Genomic DNA, 26,673 nt, shown 5'->3' with positions numbered 1-26,673 from the left:
CATTTGCAACCACATGGCCAAACGCGAGCTTCTCTTGAACATCTGGATGTATATCCCTTCAGAAGTTCTCGTTTCTGTCTGTATTTGATGCTTTCAAAAATAGAGCCTGTGACACTCTCCGCTGGGCGGGTTGTGTGTTAGGGAACCGGGAGCCCCTCCATCACGCAGCCTAGAGCTCCCTCCAGCAAGGGGCGAGCAGCATCCCATCACACGGATCCAGTTTACTTACTTTTCTCCACTGCTGAGTATGTAGGCAGTTCGGTTGTAGCCCTTTCCTGCTGTTTAGGACTGCTGCTGGAATGCTCTGAGAACCGGTTCCATAGCTTTGTTCACTCAGCTAAACATTTTCGCAAATAGACTCTTAGAAGGGGAACTTCTCAAAGGGTATGCCCATTTAAAACACCATGTTCTCTCACTTTATAAATCTCCATGTGTGCCTCCACCTCCAGCCCCCTGGGGCTCCGTTGGGGCAGGACCTGTGTACTGTTCATCACTAGGCATCCAATGCCCAGCTCAGTGCTCAGCAAGTACTAAAGGCTTAGTGTTTGTTGACTAAGAAATTGGATTATTTGAATAATCAGGCCTTCATTACATGGGTAAAATCCTTTTTATTTTTTTAATTTTAATTTTTTTTCTTTATTGATATTAGAGAGAGAGAGAGAGAAAGGGAGAAGGAGAGCGAGATAGAAATATTGATGAGAGAGAACATGGATTGGCTGCCTCTTACATGCCCCTGGGGATCAGGCCCACAACCTGGGCATGTGTCCCCACTGGGAATCAAACTGGCGACCTCTTGGTGCAGGGCTCGATGCTCGACCACTGAGCCACACTGGCTGGGCTCTTCCTTTTTTTTAAATTTATCTTTATTGTTGAAAGTATTATAGATGTTCCTCTTTTCTTCCACATTGACACCCTCCTCCAGGCTCCTGCCTGCCTTTGGGCAAAATCTTGCCAATGTGGCCACAAAAGTCTACTGAATACCTGTAGCCTAATTGGTAATAATATTGTAAATGTTCACTTCTCAGTAGCAATTGTTTTTCTATACCACACACACACACACACACAAACTTAAAACATATTGAGTTTCCCTTAAAGCATGGATTATGGTTATAAAAATATATGTCACCAGGAGATTTATAGACTTGGAACAAGAGCCAAGGGCAGTGTGTGTGTGAGAGAGAGAGATTTCAGAAATCTGGATTCTTTAGGAAGCAGATGAAACATCTCCCTGCTGAGAGGGTTTTTAGGCGAGCCAGGCTAGGTCCCTAAACCAGAGCCAGGCTGTGGTTTCATGATTTACACTCTGTAATTAAATGTGGGGTAGGGTTGGGCTCTGAGTATGCCAAAGTAAACAGAAGAAAGTGCAGGACTTATCAGTGCAAACAGAGTTTGAACCTAGAGCCAGAGTAGGTGATTTCCCTTGTCCTGAATTTCTTATTCCTGGTTAACACTATGGTTTCCCTTCCAGACTAATCGGTAACTCTTCTTTTTTAGGTTTTATGCTTTCCTTTCCACAAATAACCCAAGTTCATGCCAATACCCTCACTATTAGGATGCTGAGGCTCAGAAGTTTAGTGACTTGCCTAAACTCTTTGTGTGAACGGAATAGAGTTAGCACAGAGAAAGATGTGGATTATCCAATGAATGGTTTTGAAACAACTGTTTAACCAGGTGGAAAAAATAAGCTGAAGCTTTACATTCCAAATGCATTAAATATTTAATATAAAGAATAAAATATAAAATTATCCAAAGGAAATATGAAAGTTTTTTTAATCCTCACCTGAGGATATGTTTTTATTGATTTTTTTTTTTTTTTTTTTTGAGAGAGAGAAACATCAATCGGTTGCCTCCCATATGCACTCCAACTGGGGGTCAACCCTGCAACCTTTTTGGTGAATGAATGGGATGATGTTCCAACTAACTGAGTCACCCAGCCAGGGCTGGAACTTATTTATTTATTTATTTTTTAAGTTTTGGAGTAGAGAAGGACTTTTTAACAGAAGACATAAAGAAAAGAATAAAAAATCTGACCACCTGAAAAAGTGAAATTTCATGGAAAATAAACCTTAGTAAAAGACCAAGAGCAAAAGGTTGTGTGTGTGGTGGAGGGGGATGTATGGAAGTCAGCAGAGGGCTGGTCTATAAGGAGAGCTTGTACATCAGTAAGGGAGAGTCCGGTGACTCAATAGAAAAACACGCTGTGGATATAAACAGAACTAAAAAGGCTTATAACATTTGTAACTGTTCGGCATTATTCAAAATGACTCAAACACAAATAAAAGCAAAACTAAGTGAGATACGTTCTCACCTAGCAGACTGTCACAGGTCAAGTGTTTCATACTACATAGTGGCGTGAGCAAGTATTTCCTCCATGTGGTCAGCAGGACTGTAAATTGGTGCTAATTTTAGGAAGGTAATCTGGCAGTACCTATCAATTTGAAATGAAGATATTCTTTGACTTAAGAATTTCACTGCTGAAATTTATACAACAGATGCAGAGACATGAATGCAAAGATGTAAGTTTAAGAATCTTGTGGTAGCTCAGCCAGTGTGGATCAGTGGATTGAGTGTCGTCGCATGGACTGAGAGGTCCTGGTTCGATTCCCGGTCAGGGCACGTGCCTAGGTTGTGGGCTCAATACCCAGTAGGGGGTGTGCAGGAGGCAACCGATCAATGTTTCTCACATCGATGTTTCTATCTCTCTCTCGCTTCCTCTCCCTTTCTCTTCCTCTCTCTAAAAAAAAATCAATAAAACAATTTTTTTTAAAAAAGAATCTCATGGTAGCATTATTTTCAATAGCAAATTGTTAAAAACAACCCGTATATCTATCAACAGGGTATCAAAGAAATAAACCCTGGCACACACACCCACACAATGAACTATAATTCAACAGTAAAAAAATGATAGTAATATGTAGTAAGAAAAGCTCTCTGGTCTGTGAAAAACTAGTGGAGGGACATATAATCCTGAGCATGGTTCTTCCCCCTCTGTTTACTTGTGCATACCTGGGGCCCGGCCCATCCCACATTTGATTAGAGTAGCATCAGCTGGGGCTGCTCTGTCATCTGAGGCTGGGGTTTCCTTGCAAGCTCAGGTGGTAGCTGGCATTCACCACCGAACTCACGGTGGCTTGCTTTTTCAAGACCAGTAGGTGAGTTATCTCTTGATCCTCTTTAAAAGGGTTCACCTGATTAGGTCAGGTTCACCCAGGATAATCTCCCTTTTGATTCATTTAAAGTCATCTTTAGGGCCCAGCTGGTGTGGCTCACTGGTTGAGCATCGACCCATGCACCAAGAGGTCACTGGTTCTATTCCCGGTCAGAGCACATGCCCAGGTTGTGGGCCAAATCCCCAGTGGGGGGCACGCAGTAGGTGGCCAAAAAACAAAAAAAGAAGATCTAACCTCCCCGCTCAAATTCTAAGTATCTTAAAATTACTAGCTAGGGGCTGAACTATACCTCCACCACGATTCATATAGTGATGCCCTAACACAGAGTGTGACTATATTTGAAGACAGGGCCTTTCACAGAGGTGTTAGGGTGGGCCCTAATCCATTGCATTACAATTAGTAATGCAGTTCCCAAACTGTGTGTCGAGCAACCACAGGTTTCTGAAGCAAACTCTTAGGGTGTTGTGGGATCTTCTAAATCATTGGGGGAGACACAAGGACATCTGTTGAACGCCACACAGCTACTACTATTAAGTCCTATGGATGTAACTAATAACAGGGATCGTCTGGTATTTCTTGGGGCCTCGTAGTACCGTGCAAAATTACCGGGACATTAAGAACACCAACCGTCAGCCAAGAAAGTCTGGGAAACTCTGCAGAAACTTTTCCATCGATTTTCCTGATACTTCCTTATGTTTTCTTTCCAAAGTGCACACAGGGGGAGCCATTCTTTCCCTGGGGCAGGGCCTTCTCCCTGGGCCTGCAGAGGGCACCCTCGGGTGGGCACCGGTCCCTCTCCCCGGCAGCCTCCCTCACCCCAGCCCCCGGCACCCCCCAGGGAATCAGTCTGTCCTCCCTGAGCCTCTGCTGCTCTGCAGTTCGCACCCCTCCTCCCCTCCTCTGCCCGGTTACGCCGCTCAGCACGAGGCAGAGACTCGGGGAAGGGCTGCGGTGGCTTCGGCACCCCAGGACTAATTTCCACTTGAATCCCTGGCCAGAAGAGAAAGTCCCAGCCCTTCGCCCACCTCTCTGGCTTCCTGTTCACTGATATCGTGGGGCTACGACGCTAAGACGGCACTGAGCCTTCCACGTGAGACGCCCACCCTGGGACGCGGGGGGCCGAAGCCGCCGAATGAGGCCCGGACAGGAGAAGCATGTCGCCCTGCCCCACATCACACCGTGAGACGCACAAGGCAGGATGCGGAGCCCTGGCTGGGCGGCCCTGGCCCTCCCGGAGCCCGGCCCAGACGGCAGACGCGAGGCGGGTCTCGAAGGAGAGTTCAGCGGCCCAGACAGTGCGTGGAGAAGGAAAGGCTTCGGACAGAGGGCCCGGCATGAGCACAGGCGAGCGCAGCACTCCTGCTCTGGCCACCGGACGTGGTCCAGCTCTCCACGCAGACGCCGCACTGGACCCCAAAGGCCACAGTCGAGGGCAGAGGGGCCACGGTTTGATGAAGCCAGAGGCGGTGTTGCTTAGGTCTCCTTTCCAGTAGGAAGTGGCCCACATTCGAAGTAACTGGCCCTGAGCACCTCCGCTGCTCTCCGTCTGCCTTCCAAGCTCCGACGGGAAGGCCGTGGCTACACAGCACCCAGTAAATGCAGGGGTCCAGGACCCAGCACAGTGGCAGCTTCCCGGGCCTAACCTGTGGTGCCAGCCTAGGCTTAACCCTCTCACTGCCTCCGCAGTGCCCTCAGCTAAAGGCCCAGCTCCTGCACAGGTGGACAAGCTTCTCCAGGCCCCCTCCGGGCCCCCAGCATGTCAGCTGTGGCTGCACCCTCACCAGGGACGCACCCCAAACAGCCTGTTCCAGCATCGCGGAATGACCCCATCCCACTCAGGGCGCTGTGAATGCTGTGCCCTGTGCGCCCCACCCTCCTCCCGCGACCCCACTCCCCTTCACTGGAACCCTCCTGCTTCGCTCCTAGTTTGGGGGGACCTGCCCTTTCTTCCCCAGGGTGCGTGCTCTCTGGCAGCGCCTGCCACAGCGCCCTGAAGTGCCGTGTCTCCTGTGGGTCCCCACGAGCCGAGGAGGTCCTGGAAGGGACGCTTTTCCACCATCAGAACATTCGTCTTCAGCACGAGGCCTGCCACCCAGGAGCAGCACATTGAACATCTGCTCGGTGGCTGACCGAGCCAACGTCCCCCAAGGACGAGTGCTGTATTCATGTTCACCCAAAGGAACTATTCCTGTTTACCTGGCTAAGACTTCTGTGAACTGACATCTTTATTTTTGTAATCATGAATAGAGAAAGGGTTTGTATAAAGACTCAGTTATTCTACATGGAGAAAACAAGTGAAAGACGACCCTCAGCGTTAACAGTAAGAGGGCAAGGGCATTATTATCCCAAGATTCGACTTAACTCCGGCAAGGCGAGTTGGAGGTCATGTCCCCAGAGTTTGAGGGACCCGCCATCACTGGGACAAGGAGCTGGGGATTATAGAAAGTTAGAGTGGGAAGGGAGGCTTGGGGAGCATCTGGCCTATCCCTCCTGGGCTCAGAAAGGATGTGTGACTTGTCCAAAGACACCCGGGCTAGATTCTGGTCCAGGGCACAAGACTCGGGAGAGCAACCTTGGTATGTGGTGTGTGGGTGGCTTGCCAGCTCACATGAAACAAATAAAACTACCACCGACAGAACAAAAATTTAAAATAAGGGTAAACAGCCCGGCTGGTGTGGCTCGGTGGTTGAGCATCGACCCATGCACCAGGAGGTCGTCGGTTCGATTCCCGATTAGGTTGTGGGCCAAATCCTCAGAGGGGGGCATGCAGGAGGCGGCCAATCGATGTTCTCATGGATGTTTCTCTCTCTCTCCCTCTCCCTCCCTCTCTCTAAAAGTCAATAAAGAAAAATCAATAAGGGTGAACAGCATAAGGGCCTCAAAGATCTCTCTACATCCTAATCTCCAGAAACTGTGAATATGTGTAGATGCGGTTAAGAACCTTGGGATTAGGAGCCTATTCTGGATTGTCGAGGTGAGCCCCAAATAATCACATGGTCCTGAAGTCAGAGACCGTCCCTGGCGGTGGTCAGAGGCAGACATGCCTGTAGGAGGAGGATCAGGGAGATACAGTGTGCGCCAAGGAAACCGGCCCGATCATCGCCAGCTTGGAAGATGGGACGAGGGGACCACAGCCCAGGAATGCAGGCAGCACCTGAAGGCTGAAGGAGGCAAAGGAGACAGCTTCTCCCCTGGAGGCTCCAGAGGGACCAGCCTGCTGACGCCTGGTTCTAACCCAGTGAGCCCTGTGCTGGATTCAAACATAAAGACTGTAAGATAACCCATGTGCCTTGTTTGTTTTTTTTATCCTCACCCGAGGACATTTTTCCATTTTTTGTAGAGTGGGAGGGAGAGAGAGGGAGAGAGAGAAACATCGACGTGAAAGGGACAAATTGAGTGGTTGCCACCCACACGACCAACCAGGGCTGGGACAAACAGCAACGGAGGTACGTGCCCTTAGCAGGAACCGAACCCGGGTCTCTGTGGACCGCAGGCTGATGCTCTAAACTCTGAGCCAAACCGGCCAGAGCCATGTGCCTTGTTTTGAACCACTGAGATTATAATCATGTTACAGCGGTAAAAGAAGGGTAATACAGGACACACACACACACACGGTAACTTCTAAGTGGGCCAAACAGTTTCCCATCTCTCTTCCATACTTTCTTCTCACTCTTCGCCGCATTTCACTTGGATTGACACGTTGGGACGCGAGCGTGAGGCTCGTCGAGCAGTTTGCTCTGGGCCTCCCGTTAGCCTAGGAATGGCAGACCCCTTTCCAGGATTGGCCTCGGGAACATGCCGCTTTTAGCGAGGCTGGATTGACCAAGAGCAGCCCTGTGCCAACCGTTCAGAATCTAGAGAAACGTCAGCCTCTCTGCCAGCCAAGACACCAGGCCGAACACTGGGCCTATTGTTAGACTCCGGGCAAACAGCCCTGCAGGTCAAGGAAGAGGGAAGTGCGGTATTTGCCCACTGGCTCTCCAGGAAGACCGGCCTCACGGCTGGCACTGCGGTCCTTACAGCTCGGTCACGCGAACACTTGAGAAAGCTCCTGCCACTCCCTGCGATTGCGTGTGGCCGCTGAGGGCAGTGAGGTGTGACCGCTGACATTTACATGCGCTACGCAGCCCGCCATCTGTCATGAAACACTATCCTGCACTTACACTCTATTGTCACCCGAATATGTAGGGACATTTTTCTCCCTGCCTTCCACTTCATGTGATTGCATGGTCCTACTGACCTGGGTACCTGGGGGGCTCTAGTTAAGTCAAATCAAGATTGAATGGGTAAGGGTATGTGAATTCAGATGGGTGCTTTTTGGAAAACATATAGATGTCCGAGGAAGCTCAGAGTATGTGTTCAGGTCATTATGGGGCTGATGGGACTGAACAGCTGCCCAGACCTTGAAGCAACATTAATTAGTGTCACTGGGTATGTAAACCCAACAATTCCGTGTGAGGTCGATCAAAAAGGTAAAATGCTTCAGACACCCTTTCGTTATCATCATTGTCCCTGGAAAGTAAACAAATACCAAGGGGACACATGTGGCAATGCCTTGGATTGACGCACAAGGCAAAGTGACTGTGGAGAATGATGATTCATTCACAGACGTTTCTTCCTCAGATCAGTGGGAGGCTGTGAGCCTCCTGGCTTGGGGCTGGATCTAACATGGGCCTGGGAATATTCGTGGAGTCTGGCGAAATCTAGTTAGGTAACAGTCACATGGGTCCAATGTGGAAACAGAGAAACACGTCAAGTGCGTGCCGTCCCACTGGGACACTGCGCGAGTCCACGGCACAGGCCCGAGGAACCGCGAGTCGGTGCTCAGCCCACACCAGACCTGCTCCGCAGCCTGAGAACCGCACACGTGACAGGAAAGTGAAAATGCCAATGTTACAAAAATGCAACCACGCTGTCCCCCTACGGGATCTTACTCTTCACACAGATCGTTTTGCGTATCATTATGTGGTCTACTTCACCCACGAGCCATCCACCGCTTGTATAAGAATTCAGGGTGCTAACTCTAGTTAGTTACTTCTAGGTGGTTTCTAGGTGCTTTTCTTTTTAATTTTAAGCAACCAACAAAAGTCTTTGTCCTTTGTATACATACCTGTTTAGATCTTTATAATAAATTCCTGGAATTGGAATTTCTGGGTAAAATGGCTTATACTTTAAACACATATTTACCAAATTCCCTCTGGCCAGAAAGTGTGACTTTGTTGCTCCACACCAACAATGCCCATTTGCTTACACTTCTGCCACAATGGGTGTTACCAACCTTTCTAAAAATTTGCCAAACTGAGAATCAAAACAACTCATTGCTGTTTTCTCTTACATTTTAATTAGATTCAACGCTTTGGGGTTTACATTTAAATAAAGGTTTATTTCTATAACACAGCAATTACAATACTTATAATAACTTGCAATAATTAGAAATAAGCATGTAACTGAGAGGTTAAAAAGTACTCTAATAACAAAATAATATCTGTAAATTCATAACAAAACTACATCAAAACCAGCCCCTTACCACATCTGGAGTTCATTAGAATGAAAAAGTCAGCATGTCTTGTGTCCCATGAAACAGACATTACAAATACAGTAAGCGTTGTGAAGAGAAGTGGCAAACAGCTTTTCTCAGGAGAGCTTCAGACTAAGAATCCTCATCAACATGGAATGATTTATAAGCTGTCCTGCATCAAGGCAAAATAACAACTCGATTTCTCTGAGGTCCCATGACAGTACAGTTATTGTTTGGTGAGTTATATGAGATGAGAGAATTAGTAATTAAGAAAAGAAATCCCTCAACAGGCTACAGCTTCCTGATTTGAGTCCAGAGGAGAAACCATGGCAAAGCAAGTGGAGGCCCAGCTGCACCTTTGACAGCTGTTACTCATGGATAGGCAACGTGTATGTTATACTGCAGCCAGTGCGTCAGGGACCGCCGAGCACGACAGACGTCACTTTGCTGGGTGCCCCCCCCACCTCTGCCCCGCACAGGTGTGGACCCCTGGGAGAGAGCACAGAGCAAAGCAAGGCGCACTGCCTGCCAAGTGAGGCACCAGCAAGGAACCACCAGAGGGGGCGACAATGAGATACCAGATGGGGAAGAGACCTGTGGAGGATAAGCAGTTTAGCAGTGACAGGTTGTTTAGGGGTTAGCGAGGGCCAGAACAGCCCCTATTCTCCCCTTCAGATGGGAAAATGGATAAAACTAAGAAACCGTTCCACCAGCCAAAAGAAAAGGATGCCAGGAAGTATGGGTCTGATTGGGTGCGCGTGGGGGGCTGCCTAGGAGAAAGGTCTAAGTTACAGAAAGGAGGTAAGGATCAATGGAAATTTATTATGATTATGATTTTAAATGTTTTTATTTGGAGAGAAAGGGAGAGGGAGAGGGATAGAAACATCAATAAGAAACATCAGTCAGCTGCCCCTGGCCCAATGGGCACTAAGCCCAAAACCTGGGCATGTGCCCTGACCGGGAATCCAACCGGCGACCTCTTGGTGTAAGGGTCGACGCTCAACCACTGAGCCACACTGGCCGGGCCAATGTGACATTCTTAAATAAGGCCCTATGGGTTAAAGATATTTCTTTGCTTAATATAGAGAAAGAAAAAAGTAGAGTTTTATAATTTAGCCAGAAAAAGTCATACCATATATATGCTTTATGTCCAAGGATTTCTGAAATCATATGCTTTTAAAAAACCTCTACCTTAATCAAATTTACCGCCCACAATGTAATAGTTACTATTAAGCCAACCAAATTGCCACAATAATTGCTCTCAAAAGATAATAACTGACTATAAGATCTAACAGGTTGTTTATAAAATATAAAAATTGCAGCCAAGTGGTTAACAACAAAAAGAAAAATGACACTACAGAGCTTGCCCCTTGATAATCATTTACAGACCTGTTTAACTGAGGAAGAACCTGCTTTGGGTAAGTAAGGCATCGCTGCATCATTTCTCAGAGTAAGGCACACAATCACCAGCATTAAAAATCACACGTGTGCTCTGGCCGGTTTGGTCAGCGGTTGGAGCATCGGCCCGTGGACAGAGAGACCTGGGTTTGGTTCCCGCTCAGGGGCATGCACCTCAGCTGCAGTTTGTCCCCGGCCCCGGTGGGGTCATGCAGCCACTCGATGTCTCACTCTCACATTGATGTTTCTCTCTCTCTCTCCCTCCTGCTCTATCTGAAGATGAAGGTAAAAATGTCCTCGGGTGAGGATGAAGAAATAAATAAAAAAAGATCACACATGTAAGAAATACGAAATGATGGAGCACAGGCTACGAACAAAAGCAGGTGCCATTGGGGCATTGACTTTCATATCAAAGTCATATTCACCGGCACATGTGAACTTCACAGCGACTAAATTCCCTTCTCTGATCAAGGCTAATCGTTTCTAACAGAAGATCAACCTGAGAGGGAAAATAAAATCTGAAACTATGTTATTTTGAAAAAAACTGTTTTGTCTCTTGGTATCAGGCAGATTTTTAAAAAATGATCTAACTGGTATACTATTTTAGAAGAGTATGTAAACAAATTGACAGCAACAAAACAAGTTTACTGGCACATTCGGGAGCTCACATTGGAAACGATATTATTAATAAGTCCTTTTTTAAAAAAATCCTCACCAGAGGATATTTTTCCATTTATCTTCAGATAGAGTTGGGGGGGTGGGGAGAGAAATATTGATGTGAGAGAGACACATTGACTGGTTGCCTCCGGCACGACTCCGACCAGGGTCCAAACTGCAACCGAGGTACGTGCCCTCGACCAGAATCAAACCCGTGACTCTTCCGTCCGAGGGCCGACACCCCAACCTCTGAGCCAAACCGGCCAGGGCACTAGTAAGTCTTTTTTGTGTGTGCATGAATTCAAATTCTATGGTTATGAGCCAAATATCAATATTTTTGTTCATAACAATTTTTTTTTAAAACTCCTCACCCAAGGACATTTTTGCATTTATCTTCAGATAGAGCGGGAGGGAGAGAGGAAGGAAGAGAGAAAGAGAGAAACATTGATGTGAGAGAGACACATTAACTGCTAGCCACCCACACAACCCAACCAGGGCCGGGGACAAACTGCAACCGAGGTACGTGCCCTTAGCGGGAACCAAACCCGGGTCTCTCTGGTCCATGGGCCGACACTCTAACCGCTGAGCCAAACTGGCCAGGGCTCATAATAATTTTTAACAAATATTCTATTAAATTTAGTTATGTTTTTCAAAACAGTTAAAATCCTAACACAAGATTTTTGGACACAGATACTGAAACAGTAATACTTCAGGAAGATGCTGCTATAGTCAACATATTGCAGTAATTCCCTGCAGTGATTTCTGAAACCACAACCTAAATCCAATGACTACTGTGATCATTTCTCACAAGTGCACGGGCGCCGGCAGATTCCACTTCCGTCCGGGCCACACAGGCGACAGAGGAAGCGCTAGCATTCACTGTGCATCCGCTGCTGTGGTCATTTCTCTGTTTCAATATCACAGGAAAATGAGGATCCAGAGACTGCTAACATTCCACAAATGAGTCACCCTAACATTTGAACTGTTTTTCATCAGAAAATGGACTGCCTTAAAACTGTTCGTCCCGAAAACTTAAGTGGATGTCAATCTCATTGAGCTATTAGCAAAGCCAGATAAACAGAAGAAACAATAGAAATATATCACGAAATAAATGGAACTGTAATACTGCACTAGAGGGTTATAGAGAGAGAGGCAGAATTACAACAAATATGTCATTTTTAAAACTTTGTTCACACCTCCTGAGCAAGAGGATTCGGGAACTATAATAATTAACATTAAGTACCTACTATGTTTTCTAAAATCCACTTTAATGCTGGCTACCCTTCATTATCACTGTCCGAACCGCTTGCTCCGCTGGGGCTGCCACATGGTTGGCTCAGACATCGATCCGAATCCCGTGTTTGGAGGACATCACTTGTCTGGTCCCGGTTAAGTACATGACCAACGAGCAGATGTGAGGTAAAGACGCTGTGCTCACTACGTACAGCCAGAACGGCAAGGGAGGAGTTTTCCCAAACGGGCACAGCCACAAGCCGTGCCGGATGCCGTCTCGGATGTGGTGTGAGGTCCAGGATATAAAGACCATCCAGGGAAGAAAGCACCACGAGTCTTTGAGCTTGAAGAGGTGCATGATAAGCTTCAGGGTGAGAACCACGGCGGGTATCACAGTGGAACAGTGAAGGAAGGGCCTTCGAGGAAGAGTCAAAGCAGCCTGCAGAGAGGGGCGGGGAAGCAACACCTCTATCATTCCCTTCTTTGCATAAAACATTATTTTTTTAATACATATTTTTCTTTATTTATTTTAAGAGAGAGAGGAAGGGAGAGAGAGATAAAACATCGATGAGAGAGAACATCGACTGTCTGCCTCCTCCATGCCCCCAACTGGGGATCAGGCCCACAACCCGGGCATGTGCCCTGACCGGGAATCAAACCAGCGACCTTTGGTGCCTGGGCCAATGCTCAACCACTGAGCCACATCAGCTGGGCTTGGCAAACAAAATTTTATGGGTGCTTCTTAATATTCTAAAATACTTCCCAGAAGTCTATTGGAAATACAAGGGAATCATTTTCTATGCCACCTCCGAATGCATGCATTAAATCTATTGTGTATAGGCAAGGAAGATTAAAAAAAAGGATAGCCTTTACATTAAAAATGAAATCAAGCCCTGGCCAGTTTAGCTCAGCGGTTGGAGCATCAGCCTGTGGTCCAGAGAGGCCCCGGTTCGGTTCCCGCTAAGGGCACGTACCTCGGTTGCAGTTTGTCCCCGGCCCTGGTTGGGTCATGTGGGTGGCAACCACTCGATGTGTCCCTTTCATGTTGATGTTTCTCTCTCTCTCTCTCTCCCCCCTCCCACTCTATCTGAACAAAAAATGTAAAAATGTCCTCGCATGAGGTAAAAAAAAAAAAATGAAATCAAGATCTCAAGAACATGGGAAGTAATTTGTTGAAGTTTCCTATTATTCACTTAGAAAAGTTATAATACAAATGCAATTTTAATCCTAAATATATGGTTTGTGCAAACTTGGAGTTTTAAATTGTCTGGGGCCTCTAGAATGGTGGAAAAAATCTCACAATTGAATAAAATATTGTTCAATTCATTAAGGCACAAAAGAGGAAATTTTTTTTTTAATCCTCACCCGAGGATATTTTTACATTTCTCTTCAGACAGAGGGGAGGGAGGGAGAGAGAGAGAGAGAGAGAGAGAGAGAGAGAGAGAGAGAGAGAAACATCGATGAGAGAGAGACACATCGACTGGTTGCCACTCACACGACCCCAACAGGGGCTGGGGATGAACCCAACCAAGGTACGTGCTCTTGGCTGGAATCGAACCCGGGACTCTCTGGTCTGCGGGCCGACGTTCTAACCGCTGAGCCAAACTGGCAGGGCAAGAGGAATATTTTTGTTGTACTCACTTTATATTAGCTTTGAGTACTTTCGGAATTTATTTACAACATTTAGAAAGATTGTATTAGTTTAAATTAAGTATTCTAAATTTGAGTTAAATACACTTTGGTCAAATTTCTAAACCATGGCCCCCCAAAAAGGTAATAGATATCTAAACAAATGAACACTTCAGGCTTAACCCCTGAATGATCCCTGAGTAAGGTTTTGTTCCCACACATTCTGAAGGCTAATTTGCAACCAGATAATTTCTAACCCAAGGAAAGCTGAGGAGAGTGCGGACGGACTGCCTACCTCTGAGTCGGCCGCACGTCCTCCAAATCATTACATCCTCAAAAGCATCACATGACACAAATCAAACTATCCCAACCCTCACTCGGCACAGACAGCCCAGAAAAGCTCAAACTTCAGCTTCTCTAACGCATGAAGATAAGCTCCGAAGCACGAGCTCTCCCTCCCACTCCACCACGAGCCGGAGATGCACTGGGACAAGGTGAGGGGAGAAGGAGACTGATGGAAAATTACCACTAGAAAAAGTTCAACCTACGTGTGAAAACACTGCAAAGGGTCCTGGTAGTCAGAGCTCCGACTGCAGAGCAAGGGCTGACAAGTGAGTTTGATGTGAGGCTTTGACAGGCACTGGGTTCTGCACGTGAAGGCGGTGACAAGAAGGAGCAGTGCCCATTAGAGACTGGGGTGGGGGGACCCAGCAAAGAAAAAATATTAGGTACCTATAAAACAAATAGAGGACACAACCCTCCCCTCACATTAAAAAAAGTCATCCATTAAAGAGGTTTCACCTTGTCTGCCAAATCAGACCACCCTGAAACTGGGGACCCTGTGAAACTCCTGCTTAAACAGTTCTCTGACCCCACCTACAGACTGAACATCAGAGGGCTGACATTCTCCCTTCCCCTCCACATTTCTGGTAATTTTATTTCTATTTTGTCAGAACAGATAACATTTCTGCATTATTATTCCATTTTGTCTTCACCTTTTTTTTCCCCTTTATTGATTTTAGAGAGAGGGAGGAAGTGAGAGGGAGAGATAGGAACATCGATGAGAGAGAACATCGACTGGCCGCCTCCTGCACGCCCCCCACTGGGGATCACAACCTGGGCATGTGCCCTCTGGGAATCAAACCGGTGACCTCTTGGTCCTTGCTCAATGAGTTTATATTTCTTTCCTTGAAATGTTTAAAGATCATAAACATGTAAAAGGCAGGCAAGTCTGTTGACCCTTAGAAAATATTATCTGGCCCTACGGGCCACTGGTGGTGGGTCCAGAGGTCTGGCTAGCAAGGGTGTGCGGCATGTATTCCAGCTGGGCCTGGAAGCCAGGGACCTGTTGGCTCTACACATAGCCTGCAGGACCAGCCTTTTCTGGGCACCGAGCCCCAGCCCCTGCACCTAACCCCAATCTTCCCCGTGAAGCCTAAGGAAGGGCTCTGAGCAGGTGGTGAGCTGTTTACACGGTATGGCTGGGAAGTGCTCTGGGGTTTTCATATAAGAAACAGGAGAACACATCCCCAGAGAGGGGCTTCTAAAGGTCTTCAGGTTTCAGGACCCTCAGGCACTCATTATTCCCAAATGGACTACAGGAGGTCACACTGGGTTGGGGGAGAGCATCACTGGGGTGGGAGTGCAAGAACCTGGAGCCTAGACCCCTGGACCTAAAAAACATCCCTCTTTCCTGGTGGCTTTGAGAAGGACACTTCTGTAACTGAACATGGTCTAGTGGCAGACTGAGGATCAGGCTCCTATGGGCATTTGGTCAGTGCCTCCTCCCACAGTTGAATTTTGACACCTTGCAGCTCACCAGGTTCCTTGCCCTTTGACCCCCAATGTGCTGGCCATGAACCTTAGCAACCTTGATGTTAGAAAGAAGCTTCCTCTGGACTGCTGGCTGCTTTGTTGCAGGTATCAGAAAGGAGGAGGGAAAAAGCCTCCGTGGCCAGGCCACAGTTCCCTGGGAGGGATGGCAGTGCCTTTGGGGCTCAGGAGAGCTGCTCCAGGCCCCGCTCCTTCAGTGAGCTCAAAGTTTGGATCCAGCTCCAATCTGGTGCAGAAATGTTGTTATGGCTAAAGTCTTGAATGTTTTACCTGATTTTTCATAGCTGTAATTTCAGCACCTAGCACATAGTGAGAATCTAACAGACCTTTGTCGAATAAATGAAAAATGAACAAATATCTTAGAAGCTGTCTGCAACATGGGTCCGGCTGCTCCCTCCCTGGACATGGAAGCTAGACCCTAGGGCTGGCTGTCCAGCGATTTGAGGCCCTTTCTGCACAGCCTCCCTCAGTGGGGTGCCGGGTCCAACCACCAGGGACAACCTCTGCACAACTTCAGCTGTGAAGGGCACTCTGCCTCCTATACGGGTTAGCAGGGGAGGGAGGGGAATGTGGAGAGGAGGGCTTCCCTTCCCAAGGCGCAGGGGCTGTGGCGGCTCTGGAAGCCCTACCCAAGGCCTGGTGGCTGAGGCTCTGCTCTGTCCAGGATCCCATCACCCACACCTCCACCCGCCTTCGCTCGCGCACTCTGCAGTAATAGCGGAACTGGGGGGAGGTGGAGGGACACTTTTAATCCTTTCAGACTCAAAACTCAACTTCCCATTTCTTTCAAGACACTCGCTCCTAACCCAAAAATCGAAAGTCGAGGCTGGGGGAATTCTGCTCGATGGAAAAGCTTAAGGGTGTTACTTTTGGTCTGGGTGTGACTGGACCCTAAGTGTCCCAGGCTGGGGGCTCAGAGGATCTGCCCAACAACAACAACAAAAAAAAAAAAAAAAAAAAAAGAAAGAAAGAAAATATTATCTGAACTGCCCATTTAAGCTTAGTTCATTTGCAAGGCTAATAGTGACTGGATAGCTATACCCCTGATGCCTAATGAAATTCCTCAATTTCTCCACCAGGGACTGTGCCCTAATCAGCCCACTTAAATGCATACCTTTGGCTCCAAGAGGGACTTGGGGAATGAATCTATTAAAGTTATTCCCCAAGACTGAAATTATACACACACACACACACACACACACACACACACGAGACAGAGAGAGAGAGAGAGAGAGAGAGAGAGAGAAAGGGAAATGAGGGAAACATTGATATGAGAGTGAAACATCAATCAGCTGCTCCTGCACTCCCCCTCCCAGGATCGAACTGGCTACTCAGGTACGTGCCCTGATCAGGAAGGAAACCTGCCACCTTTTGGTATACAGGTCAACGCTCCAACCATCTGAGCCCCTCGGCCAAGGCTGGGCTTTCTTTCTTTCTTTCTTTCTTTCTTTCTTTCTTTCTTTCTTTCTTTCTTTCTTTCTTTCTTTCTTTCTTTCTTTCTTTCTATCTTTCCTTTCTTTCTTTCTTTCTCTTTCTTTCTTTCTTTCTCTCTCTCTCTCTCTCTCTCTCTCTCTCTTTCTTTCTTTCTTCTCTCTTTCTCTCTTTCTCTCTCTCTCTCTCTCTTTCTTTCTTTTTCCTTTTATTGATTTTAGAGAGAGAAAAAGGGAGAAGGAGAGAGAGATAGAAACATCGATGAGAAAGAATACTGATTGGCCGCCTCCTGCACGCCCCTCACTGGGGATCAGGCCCACAACCTGGACATGTGTCCTGACTGGGAATCGAACCGGTGACCTCTTGATGCACGGGTCGACACTCCACCACTGAGCCACACCAGCCGGACTGGGCTTTCTTATTTTAAAATAAAGCCAATCTTTACCAGCTCTAACTAAAATAATCCTGTGCAGGTCAATATAATGGTGCTAACAAAATTAAAGAAAAGACCCCAAAATTAAACAGATATGCTTCTTACCTTTAAAGATAGGGATTGAGCTAGAAGAAAGTGGTCTACATCAATAACAGAGGCTAAAAATCCAGCTAAGAAGATTTCTCTCAAGTCAGTCTTCTTCTTGACTCCGATGACGACTGCCCAGGACCACATGCCAATCACGCCGTGCACCGCGTTGTCGGAGAGTGCGCGAAGCCAGTCGTTCTGCTGAACTGTGGGAAACTGAAGGAGTTTGTCAGCCACAAGGCAGAATATCCCCAGGCCGAGGCTGGAAAGAAGAGATTCAGTGCTGCAAGACTGCAGTAAAGCCTGGGTTTTCTCAGTCTCGGATGCCATCACAAACAGTATGTCAGTGTCCACAAAAAGCCATCAGGAAATGAGCTTATTCTTGTTGACATTCCCACTCACCCTAAATTAGAAGGAAGAAAAAAACACTCATGAAGATTATGAGCTGTCATACAATATCTGAACAAAACATTATCAGCAATAATTTCACAAGTACAAAACCAAGTTATAAAAACTGGTATTTCTTTTTTTAAAAATTTTATTTTTCCTAGCTTTACTGAGATGTAAACAATATAGTACACTGTGTAAATTTAAGGTGTACAGCGTGACGATTTGCTATGTATACATACTGTGAAGTAACTACCACAATAAGGTTAGTTAACACATCCATCATCTACATAGTCACCTTTTGTTGTGTGTGGTAAGACCTGTTCTCAACAACTTTCAAGTATAAAAAAATGGTATTTCTTACATGTTATATATAATAAGCCATGTGGCCCAAAGAGGGGAACTTTGTAGGAAAGACAGGTTAGGTGGTAATGTGTAGCACGGGAAATGTAAGAACGCCCACTGACTGGAATCTATAACTTTGAGGTCGTCTCTCTCTCAGTAACGTTTACTCTGCAGTAGTGGGCATCCATTATCTATGTACCCAGCAACTACCTTGCATACCTGATAACAGCAGCACCTTCCTTTGGGAAAACTGCTTATCACGACACCTAAGCTCCAGAGCTGACCACTTCGGATTCCCTGTCCTCCTTATTAGTAGTAGAGATTAATTAGTAGTGATTAAATTAGTGATGAAAGTAGCCCAGGTTGGGCTAATCAGACTCCTTTCCAGAATTTTCCTAAGTGCAGCTGGTGAGAAAAGTTTATTTTCTTCTTGCAGACCCTACTGCATGGAACAGCCGAGGAAAAAAGAATCATAAAGACATCGAATCCTCAGGCCCAGCTCTAAAGACCTCAGAGCTGCCCTTCATTTCCTGCCGCTCGCCCTCATTTCCACAAGCTACCCCAGCATTTCCCCTATAAACCCCTTTTCCTCTCTGTTGCCTCTAACTACAGAACCTTGACTGATATAAATGACAACCATAATTCTGTGCTGAGTGCTTACCTGGCATAGAATATTGAAATTACTTATCCAGTTCAAGTTATCCGTATTGGGGGACACCTAAAGTTTTTGTTTTGTTTTAATTCTGAGACTAAAGAAGAACTAAATAATTTATTGTAAATGACTCAAGTTCCATTCTGTAATAAAAACTATACACAACTCATTCTAACGTTTATAGGGAAATGCAAAAGATCTAGAACAGAAAAACTTTGAAAAAGAGGAATTCAGTTGAAGGACTACACCATATGATTTCAAGCTTTATTATAAAGCCATAGTAACCACGACTGTGGTATTGGTGTAAAGATAGACAAATAGATCAATAGAACAGAGCACCAATTTTCAACCCGTGTGCTGCAAGCATTTTAGAAACATGCAATACCTGACTAGTCCGGGCATTGACCTCTTTTCTCTTAGATTGTCAAATAAAAAAATGACAACAGCCAACACACCAATAGCCATCTGGTGTGAATGAATACAAAGTATACCCATTTTTGTCATATCAGCAGAAAATATACTTTTTCATGTGCCGCAGAATTTGGTAATTAGTTGATGTGTGCCATAAGATGAAAAAGGTTGAAAATCGCTGGAATGGAGAGTGGGATCAGAAATAGATCCATACATACATGGTCATTTTTGACAAACACGCAAAAGCAAGTCAATGGAGAAAACACAGTCCCCTCAATGAATGGTGCTAGAACAAATGGATATCCATAAGCAATAATGAGCCTCAATCTGTACCTTCCTCCCTACATAAAAATTAACTCAAAATGGATCATATGTAAAACATAAAATTATAAAACTTCTGAAAGAAAACATAGAATATTTTTGTGTCCTTGGTTTATGCAGAGAGTTCTTAGATGCAACACCAAAAGCTTGATGGGTTTTAAAAATTTGATAAATTGAACACCAAAATTAAGAACTTCTGCTCTTTGAAAGGCACAGACTGGGAGAAAATATTTGCATATTTTGTATTTTATAAAGGATTTGTACCCAGGATTTTAAAATCTCAAAACATAATAACAGAAAACAAACAAACCAATATGAAAATGGGCAAAAGATTTGAAAAAGCACTTTACAAAGATGATATACAAATGGCCAATAAGCACATGAAATATGTTCAACATCATTAATTTTTAGAGAAATGCAAAAGAAAACCACACAATACCAAAATTTCTATTAGAATGGCTAAAATGAAAGATGGACCATCCCAAATGTTGGCAAGATGTAGAGCAACCAGAACTCTCATACGCTGCTGGTGGAGATGTAAAGTGGTACAGTCACTTTCCAGTTTCTCATGTCAATTATACTCCTACCACATGACTCAGTCACTCCACTCCTGGGTGTCTCCTAAGCGAAGTGAAAGTACAAAGACTTGTACATGAACGTTCACAGCAGTTTTATCTACATTAGTTTCAAACTGGAAATAAACAAACTGGCTAAACAAAATATGGAATAAAGAGAAATTTAAAAAAAAAAGTGATACATACACATGGATGAACCTCAAATTCATACTGAGTGAAAACAAGCCCAACCAAAAAAAAAAAATAGTCAAAACCCACAGAATTGTACAACACAAAAAGTGAACTATGGCCTTTAGTCAATAATAATATATCAATATTGGTTCCTTAATTGCAACAAATGTACCACATTAATGCAAATGCTAACAGGGAGATATGTGTGCAGAGGGAAGGGAAATAACAGCTGACCTATGAATACCAGTTTGAACTGCAAGTCCACTTATATATGGATTTTTTTTCTTTTCTTTTTTTTTTTTTTTTATCCTCATCTGAGGACATTTTTCCATTTTTTGTTCAGATAGAGCGGGAGGGAGAGAGAGGAAGAGAGAGAGAGAGAAACATCGACGTGAAAGGGACACATCGAGTGGCTGCCACCCGCACGACCAACCAGGGTCGGGGACAAATTGCAACCGAGGTACGTGCCCTTAGCAGGAACCGAACCCGGGTCTCTCAGTACCGCAGGCCGACGCTCTAACCGCTGCGCCAAACCGGCCAGGGCTATATGGATTTTTTTTCAATAAGTACTGTAAATATATTTTCTCTTCCTTATGATTTTCTTAATAATGTTTTATTTTCTCTAGCTTACTCTAATGTAAGAATACACATAGTGTACAAAATTATGTTAATCAACTGTTTATGTTATTGGTAAGGCTTCTGGCCCATAGTAAGCTATTAGTGGTTAAGTTTTAGGGGAGTCAAAAGTTACACGTGGTCCTGGCCCGTCTGGCTCAGCAGTTAGTGCGTCAGCCCACGGACTGAAGGGTCTCGGGTTCAATTCCCAATCAAGGGCACGTACCTGGGTTGCAGGTTCCATCCCCAGCCCTGGTCAGGTCATTTGGGAGACAACCAACTGATGTGTCTCTCTCACATTGATGTTTCTCTCTCTCCCTCACTTTCTCTAAAAATCAATGGAAAAATACCCTTGGGTGAGGGTTAACCACAACAACAAAAGTTATACATGGCTTCTCGACTACACAGGGGGTCAGCACCCCTAATCCCACACTGTTCAAGGATCAGCTGTATATGCTGACTTTGTACAATCTGCTCAGCTTTTCTATACATCTAAAACTGCTATAAGTCTATTAATTTAAAAAAGTAAATAAATGAATCAAGCCCTGGCAGATGTAGCTCAGTTGGTTGAGCTTTGTCCCATGCACCATAAGGTCACTGGTTTGATTTCCCATCAGGGTTTGTGCAGGAGGCAACTGATAGATGTTTCTCTCTCACATCAATGTCTCCCTCTCTCTCCCCTCCTCTCTCTCTAAATTCAATAGAAACATATTTAAATAAATAAATGAATCAAGAATGGAAAAATGTTATAATTGCTTCATTTAGGTAATGGATATACTGCAGTTCATTAGTTCTCTACCTCTCTGTATATTTGAAATTTTCATTTAGAAATATGTTTTTAAAAAATGCACAGTGATTCAATTTATATAATCTAGAAAATGCAAACAAATCTAAGTGACAGAAAGCAGATCTGTGGTCTCCTGGGGACAAGAGAGACAGGAAGATTATAAAAGGAGCATAAGGAAAGTTTGGGGGCCAGACATGTTCATTATCTTGATTATGGTGATGAAAAGTTTCATACATATGACGAAACTCTCAAATTATTTATTTTAAATATGTAGTTTATTACATTTCAATTATATTCCAAAAAAGGTACTAAAAAATTAGGGAAATATACTTTATTGTCAATAACAACAGCGGGCTTCAGTGTAAAAGGAGCAATCCGAAAACAAGATTACAGAGATGAAAGCCTGCCTGCCCGACTAAAAGGTTAACAGAAGCATAATAAGTGAATGCATATGAAGTGAATGCATATGAAGTGAATGCGTATTAAGTGAATGCGTATTAAGTGAATGCGTATTAAGTGAATGCTTCGAAAGACACAAGTGGATATGAATATTTTCAAAGACTTTTCCCAAAGCTTGAGGAGTAAAAAAGAACAGAGCTGAGTACTAAAAGATAAAATAAAATAAAATAAAAATTCTTTCAAAGTATTCACGTCCAAAAAAGGTTATCTGCAAAAGAGAACGCAATTGACATCAACACTAAATACCAACAACGCTAAGTACCAAAATACTGTGGGGTACAGAGCTCTGAGAGAAAAGGATCATTACTGTAGGACTTTAAGTATAATTAAATTATGGGGCTTGTGTGACAATCATGAATTTTAAGAGTTTTGCCTTAGAAATTATAACACTTATGTACAATTTCTTGGGGGAAAAACTGAGGAGCAGGACTTCTAAATCTCAAGGGAGGGGGGATAGGAATAAAGAAAACTTGATCAATACAGCAAAACAGAAAAGGAAAAAAAAAAATTTTAACTCCCCCACCCCCAAAAAAAGCAATCAGGATCAAACATATCAAATACAAATACCACAATAAATGTGAATGTATTAAATGTCTCTATTAAGAGACAGACTGAGCCCTGGCTGGGTAGCTCAGTTGCTTAGAGCATTGTTCCAATACACCAAGGTTGCAGGTTCCATCCCCAGTCAGGGCACATACAAAAATCAACCTACTGGCTGTACCAATAGGTTGAACAACAAATCAATGTTTCTCTCTCTCTTTCCTCTCTCCTTTTCGCTCTCTAAAATCAATGAAACAAATAAAAATTAACAAAAGAGACAGATTAAGACAAAAGGAAATATCTTCTGCTTTAAGCCTCTAAGTTTCAGGGTAATTTGTTATGCAGTAGTAGATAACTAAAACAGTTTCTCTTTTTTCTTCCTCTTTTAAAAAAATTTTTTTTTTCTTTAGATTTTTAGAGAGGAAGGGAGAAGGGGAGAGAGAGAGAATATCAATGAGAGAGAACATGGATTGGCCGCCTCCTGCATGCCTCCCACTAGGGATTGGGCCCACAACCTGGGCATGTGCCCTGACCGGAATTGAACCTCTTGGTGCATGGGTCCACACCGCACCAGCCTGGTGAGTTTATATTTTTAAAAAGGTATAATTATGGTCCCAGAAATACACAGTTCTGACATCTATTCCTCTCCAACTATAGGTGCAGATATTTAGATTCTCAGTATGAGATGGAGAAATCTAATAAGTGTACTTCCTCTTCTTTATTGTCTCTGTCCAGGACACTTAAGTGACCATTTTGATTCTTACCCTTTTCTATTCCTGCTCCTACCCTTACAAATAAAATGGACTTGGGAACCTCTTAAACTGTAAAAGAGCCTTCTGTTTATTTTACATGCTCACTTTTTGGGGGCAGGTTCCTTAAGAGTAGTAATTATAATTTTTTAAACCTGTCATGCATAAAATCTAATGTGCTCAGATGTTTAATAAATATTTCATTATACTAATAAAAGGGATAAGCAGGTAAGCAATCCTCAGCCTATGAACTAAAGATATTAATTGGATATGACTTCTCTGCCACAACAGCCAATTTCCCACATCATACATTTGTCTCTATGACTTGCAGGAGCCACCTTCTGCAAAGGCCAAATTCTGCCACACTTCATCCCCATTACAGTAAAATGCCACCAACTCTGGGGCCTTCAAAGTATACATAGCAGTAATCTTCCCCTTCCTAACGCAACAAACACATCATTAGCCAGTTACTTTAATTATACACTATTATGTATTGTTTATCAATAACCTCTTAGACATATTTCTGCCAAAACAAATCAGAGCTAATGTATTCCCAATGTAAATGTCATCTTCTACTTCACCCCCTTCTTCTCTCCTCCCCGCAATCACATTTACAAAATCCCCGGGGTAAAAGCACAATCTAAAATTATGCTTTTATTATGCTTTATTATCTTTATAAATAAGCCCTCTTCACTGGGCAGTAGTTGCTGCGAAGCTTATATTTCTTTAATACTACAACACCCAAAGCTGATGCCAAACCTAACGCAGCTAATTTGCAAAGGAAACAAATCGTGCTCACTTTCACGGAAACTGTTCGTAGCCTGCACATAAAATGTTTAGTTCCCATGACCATTACGAATGAAACATACAATTCCGCATTTCAACTTGACGTTTCAAGTCTCAGCAAATTCCCGAAGACGTTCTTTCGTCAGGTTGGCGTGATACGGTCATTCTAAAGATGTCGATGAAGAACACAGGGTAGGATGCCGTGGCGTCTGCAGGGCAGGGACAGGTCACACTCGTCGCATTCACTCCTCCAAGGATCGGGGCGTGTGGGCAGGGGCCGGGCCACCACGTAAGGGGCAATGGGCAGCTCTATCAGACCCCGGCCCGGCTCCCCGCCCTGGGCCAGGGAGACGCCAGGGGCGCGAGGCCAGGCGATGGCTGGGAGCCTGTGGGACCTAGAAGGCGCGAGGAAGCCGGACGGCGCTGCCGGGCTTCGAGCAGGTCCCGGGGCCCCGGACGGTGCCGGCCCGCTGGCCAACACACCCCGCTTGCTCTCGGGTCCCGTGCGCCTGCCGCACCTGCACGCCCCCCCATCTAGAACCTGGACCTCCCAGACTTCAGACGCAGGCGGTCCTCGCCTCCGACTTCCCACTTGAGGACGCAGCTTCGCAGCGTCCCTCGCATCCCCCTCCCGCCGGGTCCGCGCCGCAGCTCAGCCGCACCCACCCTGGGCTCTCGCGCCCGAAGCAGCTGCACCACCGTCGCCCCGCCCCGTCTCCCCCGCCCCGTCTGCCCCGCCCCTTCTGTCGGCACCATAGAGATGCCGGCGCCGGCCAGAGCGGCTCCAGCCCGCACCGCCGGCCGAGAGGACGACGGGATATGGCGCCACTTTGGGCCGACAGGGGCTGATGTCCCAGGGCTCTTTGGTGGAAGGACTGGGTACCTCGAGTTCTCCCCCGTCCAGTCCCGCCAAAAGGAGACTTTGGGGACGACGGAGACAAGTGAGAAGTGCCTTGTCGGTTCCTTCGGTCGCACCTGGACTCGTTCTCGGTCTAGCGGCGCCGTGCCGCGTACCCCACTGCGGCTGGGAGGCCGGGGCCGCAGAGTGATCCTCACCGAACGTGGGACGCGCTGGCCCGGCGCCCAGACGCCGGAGCCCCTGACCGCGGGGGCCCCGGAGGGGGAGAGGTGATCCCCACTTCCTCCGATGGACTCCGGAGACCGTGCGACCAGGCCGCCCCGACACTTCCCGCAGCGCTTCACCGCCCCCTGGGGGCGTCCGGATAACTACCCTTCGCCTCCGTGCGGCGGGCGGGCGCTCAGGCTGCTCTGAGGACAGCCCGACCCTGGGAGCTCGGGCGTTGACAAGTGACTGTCCACAGACCCTAGGGACCGACAAGATGCAGCTTGTGGACCTGGGCGGTGGCTAGTGCCCGCTCCGTCTCCTTGCTCCCAAGTCAGGTACTCGGCGCTCTGAGCCTCAGAAGGACATCTGGCGCCACATTTCGCTCTAGGAGATGCTGGCCCGGACGAAGAGGCTCAAAGAGGAACATTCTTTCTCCTTCCCACCTACTTTCTCAAAACAAGTGTCAGATGGAAGGCTAGGGCAGCAGGGAGAATTATACACACCTAGTTGAAAGGGGCCATGGACCATGGAAAACTGGAATCTTCCGTCTCGAGCCGACTCGAATAGGCCTGTCACAGAACCTATGTGTGGCTCAGTATCTGTTATGTAACTTTGCATTGCTCGTCACACTCTTGGTTCCTTAGCCAAGGGTTAAAGACTCACTAAGAGGGAAAATTACACCTATTTTATCCACATAGCATAAAAGCTAATTTAAAATATCACCAAATACATTGACCACACTATTGAGTGCTTTGAGTCGCGTGACAAGTTTTTTTGTCTGAAATTTGGCGTTACCCTACCGCAGCATGGGACATGTCTTACTACAGTCTAGGCTTTCTAGAGCTGCGGAGGGACAACATAGATGGCTTCCTGCTACCAAAATAGGACCTACAGTTCTTTCTCGTAGTCCATCTATTGCCCAAACGCAGTGATTCATTTATACAACAGACTGAGTGCTTTCAGTATGCCAGGCACTATGCTTGGTTACAGAATAATTTTATGGAGCTCAAGTTCTAGAGGAGGATAAAGACCACAAATATATTGGACAACTGAAGTATGTGCTGTAAAGGAAATGACTAGGGTGATGTAATAAAGAGTGACTGGGGAGGCCAGCTTTAGGTAGGGTAGCCTGGAAGGCCCCTCTGAAGAAGTGGTATTTGGGCTAAAACCTGAAGATGGTAAGGAACCGAGCATGAAAGGGCCTAGAGAGAGCACTGTACCCATTCAGATCGCTGACATCACTACTATGCTCTGCTTGCTTTGCTCTCTCTGTTTTCTCCTTGTATTTTCTGTTGCTGCTTCTCTTTTATGTGAAGAGGCTATTCCCCCCCTTCCCCCCCCCCAAATCAGAAGTTAAATATAACATTTCTGGTTATACTTGGTATAATCTGGAAGTCTTTTTAGACGTCTGGTTTTATTC

General features: G+C 45.7%; 1 protein-coding gene across 3 annotated transcripts; it reads right to left on the bottom strand.

Annotated features, from left to right (window-relative positions):
* Window positions 1-8,636: 8,636 nt before the first annotated feature.
* Window positions 8,637-24,460, bottom strand: TMEM267 (transmembrane protein 267). Of its 3 annotated transcripts, none has more exons than XM_036279379.1 (4): window positions 24,271-24,460; window positions 17,408-17,792; window positions 11,987-12,415; window positions 8,640-8,860 (listed from the first exon to the last, which is right to left on the bottom strand). In XM_036279379.1, the coding sequence occupies exons 2-3, from the start codon at window positions 17,717-17,719 to the stop codon at window positions 12,080-12,082; spliced, it is 648 nt and encodes a 215-aa protein (XP_036135272.1). In that variant the 5' UTR covers window positions 17,720-17,792; window positions 24,271-24,460; the 3' UTR covers window positions 8,640-8,860; window positions 11,987-12,079. The 3 variants fall into 3 exon arrangements, with proteins under 3 accessions (XP_036135274.1, XP_036135272.1, XP_036135273.1); XM_036279380.1 differs by lacking the exon at window positions 24,271-24,460 and adding an exon at window positions 24,201-24,220; XM_036279381.1 differs by lacking the exon at window positions 24,271-24,460 and having other exon boundaries at window positions 8,637-8,860; window positions 17,408-17,748.
* Between the last annotated feature and the right edge of the window lie 2,213 nt (window positions 24,461-26,673).

Source organism: Molossus molossus, unplaced genomic scaffold (genome assembly GCF_014108415.1).
Source record: "Molossus molossus isolate mMolMol1 unplaced genomic scaffold, mMolMol1.p scaffold_m16_p_3, whole genome shotgun sequence".
Taxonomy (NCBI): domain Eukaryota; kingdom Metazoa; phylum Chordata; class Mammalia; order Chiroptera; family Molossidae; genus Molossus; species Molossus molossus.
This window is presented reverse-complemented; position numbering and strand designations above follow the sequence as displayed.

Excerpts from the sequence above, each read along its gene's own strand:
- TMEM267 (XM_036279379.1), bottom strand. The coding sequence starts at position 17,719 with ATGGCATCCGAGACTGAGAAAACCCAGGCTTTACTGCAGTCTTGCAGC. Across the intron at positions 12,416-17,407 it reads CTCAATCCCTATCTTTAAAG|GCTGCTTTGACTCTTCCTCG; the intron begins GTAAGAAGCATA and ends CCCTCTCTGCAG.